Source organism: Trachurus japonicus, chromosome 17, assembly GCF_045865225.1.
Source record: "Trachurus japonicus isolate A0001 chromosome 17, Traja_1.0".
Classification (NCBI taxonomy): Eukaryota; Metazoa; Chordata; class Actinopteri; order Carangiformes; family Carangidae; genus Trachurus; species Trachurus japonicus.
Genome location: NC_140923.1, coordinates 27,457,166 through 27,470,629, shown reverse-complemented (window position 1 = coordinate 27,470,629; position 13,464 = coordinate 27,457,166). Strand labels below are relative to the sequence as shown.

Sequence of the window (13,464 nt, the reverse complement as noted above, 5' to 3'; positions counted from 1 at the left end):
GGGGGAAGCAGTGCTCCGCCAACACTGTTTACAGTGGAGGGGGGGAGCTGTTGACCTCGACTGGGGATATCGTCGGGCGGTGGAAGGAATACTTCGAGGATCTCCTCAATCCCACTGACACGCCTTCCGTCGAGGAAGCAGAGGCTGAGGATTCAGAGGTTGATTCATTCATCACCCAGCTGAAGTCACTGAGGTAGTCCGGAAGCTCCTCAGTGGCAAGGCACCGGGGGTGGATGAGATCCGCCCTGAGTACCTCAAGTCTCTGGATGTCGCGGGGCTGTCGTGGCTGACACGCCTCTGCGGCATCGCGTGGCAGTCGGGGACAGTGCCTCTGGACTGGCAGACCGGGGTGGTGGTCCCTCTCTTCAAAAAGGGGGGCCGGAGGGTGTGTTCCAACTACAGGGGGATCACACTCCTCAGCCTCCCGGGGAAAGTCTATTCCAGGGTGCTGGAGAGGAGAATTCGGCCGATAGTCGAACCTCAGATTCAGGAGGAACAATGCGGTTTTCGTCCTGGCCATGGAACACTGGACCAGCTCTACACTCTCCGTAGGGTGCTCGAGGGTGCATGGGAGTTTGCCCAACCAATGTGTTTTGTGGACTTGGAGAAGGCTTTCGACCGTGTCCCACGTGGCGTCCTGTGGGGGGTGCTCCGAGAGTATGGGGTAAGAGGCCCTCTGCTGAGGGCTGTACGGTCCCTGTATGACCGGAGCAGGAGCTTGGTTCGCATTTCCGGCAGTAAGTCAGACCTGTTCCCGGTGCGTGTTGGACTCCGGCAGGGCTGCCCTTTGTCACCGGTTCTGTTCATTATTTTTATGGACAGAATTTCTAGGTGCAGGTTCGGGAGCCACTTGATTTCATCTCTGCTTTTTGCGGATGATGTGGTCTTGTTGGCTCCCTCGAGCCAGGACCTTCAGCATGCACTGGGGCGGTTTGCAGCCGAGTGTGAAGCAGCTGGGATGAGAATCAGCACCTCTAAGTCCGAGGCCATGGTTCTCGACCGGAAAAAGGTGGCTTGCACCCTCCAGGTCGGGGGAGAGTGCCTGCCTCAGGTGGAGGAGTTTAAGTATCTTGGGGTCTTGTTCACGAGTGAGGGGAGAATGGAGCGCGAGATCGACAGGCGGATCGGTGCGGCGGCCGCAGTAATGCGGTCATTGTATCGGTCCGTCGTGGTGAAGAAGGAGCTGAGCCGAAAGGCAAAGCTCTCGATTTACCGGTCGATCTACGTTCCCACCCTCACCTATGGTCATGAACTCCGGGTCATGACCGAAAGAACGGGATCCCGGATACAAGCGGCCGAAATGAGTTTCCTCCGCAGGGTGGCGGGGCGCTCCCTTAGAGATAGGGTGAGGAGCTCTGTCACCCGGGAGGAGCTCGGAGTAGAGCCGCTGCTCCTCCACATCGAGAGGAGCCAGCTGAGGTGGCTCGGGCACCTGTATAGGATGCCCCCTGGACGCCTCCCTCGTGAGGTGTTCCGGGCATGTCCCACCGGGAGGAGGCCCCGAGGAAGACCCAGGACACACTGGAGTGACTACGTCACTTGGCTGGCCTGGGAACGCCTTGGGGTCCCCCCGGAAGAGCTGGAGGAAGTGTCTGGGGAGAGGGAAGTCTGTGGATCCCTGCTCCGACTGCTGCCCCCGCGACCCGACTCCGGATAAACGGATGAAAATGGATGGATGGATGGATGGGCCCTTTAAGGTTGAAACCAGGGTCAAACCTGTCCAGTGCTGAGGACACAGTCTGACATCAGAATGATTTTCCCCCGGGCTTATCAATTCATTCTATCGATGCAGAGCAGGATGGGGCCTGAACCCTCACACACCAGCTGCTTACTGAACTTGGTGAGTTTGATGTCAGCACAGAGCACCAGCTGGACGAGCAGTGGGTTTTGCTACAATACCTGTGCTGCATAGACGCTGACACACTTGAGCTCTCCCTCACTGTCAACGGCCACAGTACGATTACTAATACATTTATGGCAGTGTTAAAACAAAATACAAGTGTCATCAGAAACAAAGCATTAATTATTAACATTTAATAATCAGAGCGTTCACAGTGATCACTCAGAACTCAGCAGGAGGGGGCGCACACACACACGCCTGTTGCCTCTGTCTTTGTCAGCTGCTTCACTTCCCTGTTACAGTTGTATTTACAAGCATGAAAAGCAGCCCAAATGAAACTAAGTGACATGTTGTCCATGGATTCTTGCGTGTGCGTGTCTGTGCTTGTGGGAAACTAAGGTGTGGCTGATCTAATACCTCTACTAATATAATGATAGTACATTCATGACCTAAACTAAGCCAAATATTGTCCTGAGAGTAGGAATAATATGAACTATAAGATCCTCTTCTCTCGGCTCAACCCTAGATTTCAATATGCTCATTTTCTTAGAATGAGAATTGACAGACGAGCAGAACCAGACATGACACGTGGCACCGTCAGACTTGTTGATTCCATGTTTTCCTGTCAGCTTCTCTGTTCGTCACTCAGCTGAAACCAGCAACCCTCAGCAAATGAACTTCCCATGAAGCGAGGCTGCTGCAGTGAGGAGTTTCCACCACTGCAGAGTGGTGACTCAGCAAAAAATTAAAAGCTTATTTATACAATAATGAAGCAGCTCAGGAGGACGGAGGCATCTGGAGGTTACATCAAACAGACGAGGAGCTGGGGCTGCTGAACTGTGATCCCACCTCCACTTGTAGATCACTGTTTATCTAATGCAATGACAGAAATGGAATGAACGGAAGTGGATTAAATGTTTTCTCTTTCTCTTTTCCTGTTAGCCTGCTCCTAACCAACTGTCCTGCAGAACAACCTGCTTCTGCAAAAGCTTCATCCCCCCTGCCATTACAGCTCTAAACAGCAGGCGGTAGATGTCATGGTTTTTGTTTATTTTATGTATGTATTCTTTCTGGTGCTGCATGTGTGTTGGTGTTTTTGTCTGGAACAGCACTGTGAAAATGAATTTCCCCTCAGGGACAATAAATCATGAATCTGAATCTGAATCTAACCAGTCTGCTGCCTTTCATTTCATCTGTGCAAAGAGACTGGACACTCTCCATTGAGATGTTTACTTCCTGGTAGGTGGAGACTCTGTTGAAGTTTAAAACTATTGGATCTGCCTTTACCCAATTGCTAACGATTGGTCATTATTAGGGGTGCACAATAATTATCGGCCCAATATCAGCAAATTATGAGGTCATTCCGATAAGTCCGACATCATAACGAATAGTCCCAATAATATATAAAAATATTTTTTTCAGTATTGCGGTGTGGGTCGTTTTTTTAATCAAGCGCTCCCACTCCTACATGAGGCCTGAACGGCCTGCAGTTAATGCTGCGTTCAAGTGGTGTCGGTATAATCGTAAAAACAACATTATGACTGGAAAAGTTCATTAGAATACTCCCTACTATCAATAAGTAATGCACCTTATTTAAATGTTCATTTGAGATATCAATTAGTTTTGTTTGACCAACATCCATCTCTGTCCACATTATGTATCAACTACAACTTCAAACTTGTTCTCAGCCACTCCCTCTGTTCGCTGATTGGCCGGTAGACTCTCTGCAGGAGAAAAGCTGTGAAAGCATTTCAATCCCAGGCAGAGTACTGAAGGAAAATAAAAATTGAGCGGATATATGTAGGTGGGCAGAGCCAGGCTAAACAGCTGTGACATGCATTCATAAAAGCTGAGGAACACATGAAATGAAAAATCCACACAACTCGTAAATTAAACGGATAGTTTGCCAAAAATTCAAATTTCATTTCGCGAATTTGCGATTTGCACTGACGCCGCTGCAAATCGCGCAAGATTTGGACGGACCAGGAAGAGCAGTGCTGGGAGCTTCCGCTACAAACAAGCTTAAAATATAGACTTATTTAATTTTTTTCTGAACAATTTCTCATGTCGGGGCTTCAATACAAGAGGGACATTACAGACGAGCACTATGGAGGTATTTGGATGGTTTTTGGTGTGTCTTTTTGGACAAAGAAAATTGAGCCCCGTTCGCAAACGTCACATGGACATGCAGTGCTGCACGGAGCCCTGCTGTAACTCAGAGAAGGCACGGAGGACTCTGAAACTTCTCCCAGCCTTTAGTCAACATGAGGGTGAGTAGATAATGAGAAATTTGAATTTTGGGTGAACTATCCCTTTAAATTATCTTTTGGTATGTTAGGACTGAATACGTGATGAGATGCAAAATCTTTGCTGTTTTCATCATGTATTATATTGTGGCTGTGTCTGTCACATTATGCACCAAAAACATGGTTTGTACAGTTTGTTTACAATGTCTTTGCCAAGACAACTGTCTTATTCTACAGAGGAACACCGCCTCAGTGCAAAAGGTTCAACACTGCAGCTGAACAGGTTTACTGTATGTCGAGGCTTTTTCTATGTGGTGCTCACTTTACTTCAAGATGAAGTGAGGTGTCTTTTCTCCTTGTGTCTGCTCCACTGACTGATGTCAACACTGCAGCACTACAGCAGCAAACTCAACCCCCACATTCGGGGGCGGGGGGGTTAACCAGCAGCTGATTTATGGTCCTGGTCCTCCTCTAACAAACAGAGCAGAGGATTAAAACAAGTAGACCAACCAAAAGTTTCACTTCAAAAACATGGGATTTACCAACAGTGGCACAGGACAGGACCTGTCCAGGCTCTGGAGGCTGAGCCGTCCAACACTTACTCAGCTGTTTCCTCTAATAACTTAAGTTCAGTGACTAACATTCTTCACCTACTGAAAATACAGGCTTGAAATGAAAATGTAGCTTCTCTACCTGTTTAAATGCTGAACTAAAGGGTGTGACGATGCTCACAGAGACATGATCATAGCTGTAGCTCCAGTTTTGATGAGAATGATGGAATCGCGGAAATGGCCAAATGACACGGAATCAGTTTTTAACGTGGAATATCGCGGAATTTGACATCATTTCACTGAAATGCTGTAAAAACAAAACAAAAAAAACAGAATTTGGGAAAAAATCAAACAGATTTTAAAGGGCCCTAGTGCCCTAGTTAAATATCATACCTAATAATGATCAACAATGAATATAATCATTGGTGGCAGCTCCTTCCCTATCTGCAGATTCCACTGCCTGGTCCAGGTCACCTGACGGCTCATCACACAGCCACTGACTGTTACAGACGACCATCAGGCCTCTATGTTCTTCAACTTCCTGTGTGGTGATGCTGGGAATGTGTCAGATTAAATAAAGCTGCTTCCATCACACATTTTTCCTGGGACACAGTGATTGTGACTCTCCCCTATATGGTCCAGATTGAATCACAACACCTCACACATTTCTGCAGTTAAAGCTGCTACGGCGTCGGCAGCCTGAGCTTCAGCAGCAGCCATGATGAATCAGTGTAGCAGTGTAGCTGAGTCCTGACTCCTGGCCCGGGTACGCCTCTGTTTATCCAACTGTCCTGCTAGGTGTCCGACCCGGCACAGCTGCCGTGGGAAAACATGGAGCACATGCAACAGTGTTGGGTCAGCATGGCTCTGCAAGCCTCACATCTTCACTGGATTAAGGCTAACTGGGCCCGGGGCCAGGCCTGCAGCTGGATGGAACAACAAACTACATCTGGTCTGAGTCCAGACCAGACCCTGCAGGAGCAGGACCAGACCCACTGCATGTCACACTGCTGTGGAAAGAAGCAACACAAGTGCACAGGGATAATCATATCCACCCTTTTCCCAACTCCACAAACTGAAGCTGCTTTTGCTCTTTGCTCTTGTCCATCCTGCTCATGCAGCTCCACTGATAGACAACTATCCTGACCACAGTTAAATATACTTTATTAACCCTTTGTTACCACAGCAGCACCAGATAGAAGACCACACACATGCATCATAGAATACACAATAACAACATATTGCACAACCCATTAGCAAGGTCTGAAATAAGGGTTAAAAGGGGGCAGTAACACAGAGAAAAATAAATGTTTTTAAAACATCTCTACTGTATCCACCTCAGATGTTTGTCCACATTTGTGTGATATCCATAGTTAAAAGCCAGAGTTAATAAGTCCAGGCGTTTTCCCGTGACTATGACAGCTACTGAAACCATGGAAACGTAAACGATTCCACCAGAAGAGCAAAACCAGCTTCCGTTTGTGAAGCTGAGAAGAAGGTGGATCTCTCCCAGCCACTGTGTCACCTTCATATCACTGGGTCACAGTGTGTGTACCAGACAGAAACACATTCTCAGGTTGCACAATAGAGCTGCTAATAAGAGTTATAGTTACACAATCAATGACTGGACTGACAAGAGAAAAATCAATCGACAACAGTTGTGATAATAAACACAGACCTGAGGAATGATGTGCAGACACTTAAGTCACGTTCACATTCAGTGTGATTTGGTAAAACACTGTAGATCCTTGATGTCCAACTCATTTCACATCCACTGATTCCACAAGTGTGAACAACAGCTGTTCCACAGTGACATTTAAATGGAACAAAACAGAATGATCGTACAGACTGTCAAAACTACAGGTGAAGTTTAACTGACAGGGCTCCAAACTAACTTTTTTTTGTCTAGGAGCACAGTGGCCTTTAAAGGACAATTCCAGGTATATTCAACTCAGGCTGTATTTTCTTAACATTTTAGGTCTAAAAGAAGGAATCTGAAGATTTTCAGTTTAATTGCTCCTGTTTGCGGTAGTTGCGGATTGAAGTTCCGCTGCTTAGGCTGTTTACATCCCTCAAAACCGCATGTTTTTTCCACAGACAGCGTCAGATGGCGACTCAAACATGCACCGAGAAGTTTGTTTACTTCAAGCAAATCAAGAGTTGATATTCCTGTGACACAAACGGGAGCTTCCGACTGCACATGAACACACCGAGCACGTCAACTTAGGTCTTGCGCAAGACTTTGAATTCGATCTAGTTTTACAAACATGTCGGCTTGCTTGAAGTAAACAAACTTCTCAGTGGATGTTTGAGTAACGTTAGCCATCTGACGCTGTCTGTGGAAAAAAATTGCTTCAATCCTCTCCATTCATCGCTGCCATGGCGATGCGGGGACAGACACAACTACCGCAACAGGAGAAATTAAACTGAAAAATATCAGATTCCTTCTTTTAGACCTAAAATGTTAGGAAAATACAGCCTGAGTTGAATTTGCCCGGAATTGTCCTTTAACTTAAAATTTTAGGAGCACAAGCAGAAAATGTAGGGGCATACATCGACTTGCAAAGCAAATATTCACATTTTCTTTTCATTCATTATCCTCACACATTGGCCTGCCATAATGACAGATTCCAGATTCTTTGAGTCGCCTCTTTCATGTTTCACCAGTGTTAAAAAAAATACTTGATTTACTGGTTGCACATGCGCAAGGCGATGAAAAATTGACTTGCACCGTCTCAAATTTTAGGAGCAACATGGCTCCATATATCTGAGCATTTAGCTTCCTTTTCGTGCACATGGATCCGCTGATATGGTTCTGACATAATCTTTTTTGGAAAGTGACTGTATTTAGGAATCTTTACAATTAATTAATTCATTGTGGCGTTTAATACCATGATTAATTGTGAAAACACATAATCGTGACATCCCTAACTGTGACACAATCATATTAGGCTCTCTTTGATTTTTCATGCTTTTGCCTTTTCAGTCAGAGAGAGAGAGAGAGAGAGAGAGAGAGAGAGAGGATGACCTACAGCCCCAGGCCACACTTGAACTTGGGTCTCCACACCAAATAGCAGGCGCAGCACTGTTGAACCAGCAGTGGTGGAAGGAGCTGCCGGCTCTGCCCTCTGCAACTCCACCCTGACCCTGAGTATGACTGAATACAGCATCAGCTCTGTCCCTGCTTTCTCCTTCCCTTCATCCACCTTGAAGACATTTCATTCCAACAGAGACCTGCGTCACTTGGCAGGAGAATTTTCAACAGGCCCGTCTGCAACTTCAGGCTTTCTATTTGACTGGAGGCTCTTTTACAGAAGCTGATCAGGTTTGTTGGAGTCTCTGGAGATGAACTAAGTGGAGTGAATCCTGAGACAGAGCTATGCTGATGTAACAGAGAACAGGACTGTTGAGGCTCCTCGTCAGGCTGCTTTTTGTTTTTTAACCAGCAAGAAAAGACCTTTTAATGTGACTGTGACACAAAACTAAAACAAAGTGTCATGAGCAGAGAGGAAATGAGCGATGGCCACAGACTTCATGGCAGAGATCTGGCTCGCACCAAGCGGAAGAACAGACAAACGCACGAACACGCCACTGAGTAAACGATCTAAATATACACACAACACCGTCAAGGTCATTTCAAATAAATCCCAGATCCTTATAATGTCATAACACTGAAGGTTTTGGGTACAGAGGCACACTCAGTGACTCTGACTGAAGGAATGTGCTGCAGTCGCTCCGAGCTCTACCAGTATGTGACTATGCAGAGCACAGGAGAGGACTTATCAGAACAGAGCCATCCTCACACAATGCAGATCATGCTGCTGCTCACAGGTGCAGAAAAGGAGAGAAGCAGGAGCAGGAGTCCTCACAGCAGCATAACACAACCCTGTAACTATCAATGCAACCTTATACACAGACATATTGACCTGGGCTATGACAACTGATGCTGTACTGTGTATTAAAGGTATAATGTGTAGGAATTACCCCCATCTAGCAGTGCAGTTGCATATCAGAAAGTATTCTTGATGTTGCATTCACGTGAAATCGGGCAGACGTCAGACAGACAACAGACGCTGCATGTAACAGGATAAACAAGCCTCTATGTAAACAAGTGGTCCGCCAGCACGAGGCAAAACAATACAGGCGTGACAATATGTTGTCATGGTGATGTCGTATTGTTCACCTGATCCAGTTGGTTTGCCAACGGCCGTCTGCCTGACTGCACCTGAATGCAACATCAGTGCCTCCGTCTTTCCTCACACTACACAGTGGTGACAGTTTTAACAGGCGCTACCTGGAAAACTTTCTCCCCGAGCCGACAGCTCCGCTGAGTTTCTGTGGTTACCTACGGTCACGCTGCCACTCAACGTAAAAAATGGCGATGCAACATGGCAGCCTCGGTTCAGTGCGTCACCCACTTATGTATTTGTAACGACTTGTATGGTACGAGAAAGCTTTCATTTGTATGCGGGTGTGATTCGACTTCAGTGAAATACGTAAAAGCAATATTTGATGTTTGCTAATAAAAAGCCAAATAAGTTATACTGGGGCTTTAAAATGTTTTTATTTTAACTAATTCATTGTTGTTTCTTTTATTTTAATCTATTTTGTATTGTTTTGTTTGTAATGCTATTAAGCTAAAATAACCCTATATTAAAGGTCATTTTTGTTTACAATTTGCTGCAACAATTAATGGAATAATCACACAATATCAATTATTAAATTAATTAATCGTCAACTATTTTGATAATTGAATAATCAGTTTTTCAGAAAAAACTTCCAAATTTATGACAATAAACTGAGTCTCTCTTTGGTTTGTGGACAAAACAAGACATTGGAGGACGTCATCTTGTGGTTTTGGAAACAAGAATTGACATTATACAATATTTTTTAACATTTTATTGACTAAACAACTAATCGATTAGTCGTTTGCATAATCGGAAGATTAATCGATAATGAAAATAATCGTTAGTTGCAGCTCTATTTGTGTAATTAACTTTTATAAGTGAGGTTTAAAGATAAGCCCAGAGTGGGTTTCTACCTCACCCCTCATGTTTTGTTATTATTATTTATTTCATTTATTCTGTTGATTCTACAATTGTGCAAATAAAATGTAAAATAAATACAGATGTAATGAAGATGAAGATTTGAAAGCACTTTATATGTAAAACGGGTCTTTCTTGATAATCCAAAAAACAATCCTCTAACTTCATCACATTTTTCCAGAAAAGAGCAACACTAACTGTGTAACTGCTGTTTTCAAGAAACACAGGAGCAGATTATTCAAACTATGTGATCATCAAAGTTAATTATGGAAGTAAGATGGCCGTTGTCTGGTTAATGTGCTTAGCTGGCGTGGTCCCGACTGGTGCACAACCACAAGGTTTAATTTGCACTTGACATCACTCCACAACCGCAAGTGAGGCGGCGAGGGTTCAGGCCTCCGACTGAAACAATCCTGCAGCTCACATCACGTTCAGCAGTAAGTAGTCGGATCTCATGTGGAAAGAGAAGTTCTGCTCAGTCAAAAGGCCACAACTCCTTTGTCTATTATTCTGTCACATCAGACACAGGTTAGGGCTTTTAAATCATTACAAAACCTCAGGGGTTTTATTTACTGTTGTGTGCAGTTATATTTTGGTTGGTTGTTGTGTTTTAAAATTGTGAAATCTAGAGATTCAGGAAGCAGATGTGAAACTGGATTCTGACCCAGTTAAACGCTTTGGAGCCACAAAACTAAATAAAATCTGTGCACGCTGACGCACAGTCAACACTTAACTGGTGCAGCCAGGTATTAATTGTGTGACTGTTTAACCTAATGACCAACTCCACCTCTGTAGCTTCTACCTTACTGATTACTGGGAGCTGCATGCAGATCGACAACTGGCAATGAAATGAGAGCAGCTTTGATTTGCCTTTTATAAACTTGGTATGGCTTCATCTACATAGATTTATATAAGAACTGCCATTCTCTCATGTTTTGCTGTATAAAAATAACCTTGACAGACTACCTGTGTAGAACACACTGGAACAAATGCAAATGGTGCTCTTTGAACATGTGCTCATTTGTTGACATTTGTTTGTCCTCTGTGTCCATCATAAAGGCAAAGAGCTGCGTGAAAGCATTAACAGTGTTAATGGATCAAAGGTTGCAGGTTGGTGCTATCAGCACCTCAGTCCCCCACTGACCCCAGCAAACCTGCTCTGCAACGTTAGCTGGGAGGCTGCATGTATTACCAGAAGCTGGGTCAGCATCAGAGGACAGACAGGCGCAAAGATTAACCAGCTCGATAAATGATGAGTCAGCTGAATGCCTTTTGTCTCTTAAACACATCCCAAACAGCAGCTGGGCTGAGCTCGGCTCGGCGGGATGAAGACAGGAGCAAGAACCCGCAGAGCAACAAAACAAACCCGGCTAGTCGCGCTGCTAGCTAACGCTGCTCTGCCGTTTGCTCGGTCCGCGGGCGGAGCAGCCGAACCAGTTCCTGTCTTCCTGTAGCGGAACAACGGGCGGGTGAAAGCCGAGGAGGCCGTCACCAGCCCGAGTCCTAATAACAGTAATAACCGGTGTAAAACACTACAGGGTAGACAACACCCGGGACTCTCCGCTGCCTGGTTAGCGCTGACAGCTAAGCAGGTTTAACGTGAAGCAGCTAACCCACCTCATACTGGATGTACTGTTTCCTCCACTCCGGGGTGATGTGAGCCGAGAGATGCTCCGTGAATTTCATGGTGACGGTCTCGGTGCTCCCCCCTCAGCCTCAGTCTCTTTAGTAACCCAACCCCGGCTCGGCTCGGCTCGGCTCGGTTGAACAGGAGGGGGTTACTGCCGTGATGGTTCACCAACGTTCACACTGGAGCTCTCATCCGAAGATTACAGTCTGCTGCTCGGTCACACACACACAGGGAGAGAGAGAGAGATGCCCCTTTTTGTCTTGACGGTGACCGTGTTAGTTACCGGTACATGTTTCTGTCGGTGGAGACACACTCGACGCAGGTAGAGTCACATCTTAGCTCCGGGATGAAGCTGCAGTTTCTGCTTTAATCCCCGGAACCAGTGGCGAAAAATATGCGTTTGGTTACTGGTACACAGGATACCACTGTTGGCTAGCTACGTCTCTGCTGCTGCTGCTGCTGCTGCTGCTGCCCCCCTCCTCCCTCTCTCTCTCTCTCTCTCTCTCTCTGCCGTTCAGTCTGCGCTCTCCCCACCTTCCGTCTTTTGCGGCGTTCAGGTGCAGTTGGAAATATTGAAACGAGTCCAACCAGGGGACTGTTGTTGTTAGTGGGTGTATGGCCTTCGTCAGGAATTTGCTTGGTTTTAAACCGGTCGGCGGGCCAGTGAGCTGGCTGTCACAGAAGGAGGAGGGCTGGACTCACTGCTGTCATTTGACGGTGCTGTTCCTGTACATCCACTGTATTTTTCCTATTCACTCCAAACTCTAAATCATGAGCTAGTTGGTTCTATCAAGATTTCTATCCTTTATATGTTTTATTAAATCTAGACGGATTATTTGACCCTAGCTAATGTGATAAATGGGAATCCATGATGGATGTTTACAGCAAAGAAAGCAGCAAAGTGACTCTCACCCCAGATATGAGGGCCACACGTGGGCCTCCTGTTCTGGTCCCTGTCTCTGATCAACTTTTTAACACCTTAAGTCATTTTAATAATATCTATTTAATTTTATTTCCCCTCAACGTTGTTTATTAATACATTAATAGGCTATGCATTACATCAATCACATCATTATGTTCCTATGACCCCTAAATGCCACATACGTGGCGTTGTCGGCCACCTTTGGGAGAAGATGACGTAGATGTTGATTGTCTTTTTGGTGTGTGTGTGTGTGTGTGTGTGTGTGTGTGTGTGTGTGTGTGTGTGTGTGTGTGTGTGTGTGTGTGTGTGCGTGCGTGCGTGCGTGCGTGCGTGCGTGCGTGTTGGTGGAAAGTTTCCATCACATATCCTCTGTGTGTTTGTGTTTAACTTGGTGAGAATCCAGACGCAACATTCAAAAATAGACACACATGGAAAACTGCAGCAGAATGATACAGCTACCTTCTGATGTTTTATCATTCACTGTTGGTTAAAAGAAAGAAGAACAATGAGGAACGATGAAAATATCCTTTAGGAAGTGATGACAATAAACATCAGATGCTCATATTAGAATAGAGGTCCAACGGGAACAGCTCACTGTTAGAAGTTCCAAGAAATAACTTGACTGCAGCTCTGTTGAAGCTTTATGCATTGACCCACTAGCAGTTTAAAGATGTTAACATCACACTACCATACTGTAGGCCTACTACACCAATTACAACACCAATGTCACATCATTCATCAGGTCTTCCTACATAATGTCACCAATGTTTCTTCATCTTTTTTTTCTTTTTCTTTCTTTCTTTCTTTCTTTCTTTCTTTCTTTCTTTTCTTTTCTTTTTTTTTTACAAATAGGCTACTGTTATTATTGCTTTGTAGGCCTATGTGTTATTTTATTGATTCTTTTCACCGACATCTGATAGGCTAGACTGAAACACTGGAAATTTCCCGATTGCGGCACTAGTGAAGAAATCTACCTTATCTTATCTTCCTCACTTCCTCTTTATGACAGTGGATCTTATGTTCCTAATATGCCTTTAAGTAAGCTATGACTGTCTTCTGGCTCCACATTAAACATATGACAATAAACAATTATTTTTCATGTCATAGCCTATATAGGCTACGTCTACTGGTCACACTCTCGCTCTGTTTTAGCATACAAATGAGAATATCAGTGTAGTTAAAGAAAAAAAAAATTAAATTCAACATTATTTGCATCTTTTCATCATTGAT

At 45.0% G+C, this 13,464-nt stretch overlaps 1 protein-coding gene across 3 annotated transcripts in view; it reads right to left on the bottom strand.

Annotated features, from left to right (window-relative positions):
• The window catches only part of LOC146970834 (solute carrier family 53 member 1-like), a 229,441-nt gene that overhangs the window by 48,279 nt on the left and 167,698 nt on the right, over positions 1-13,464 (bottom strand). For 2 of the 3 annotated variants that reach the window (XM_085804687.1, XM_085804690.1), the window contains exon 1: positions 11,300-11,787. In XM_085804687.1, coding sequence (XP_085660813.1) covers positions 11,300-11,368 — 69 coding nt within the window. In that variant the 5' untranslated portion in view covers positions 11,369-11,787. Of the gene's footprint in view, positions 1-11,299; positions 11,788-13,464 lie in introns of those variants that run through there. The other variant, XM_085804688.1, reaches the window with a different exon arrangement.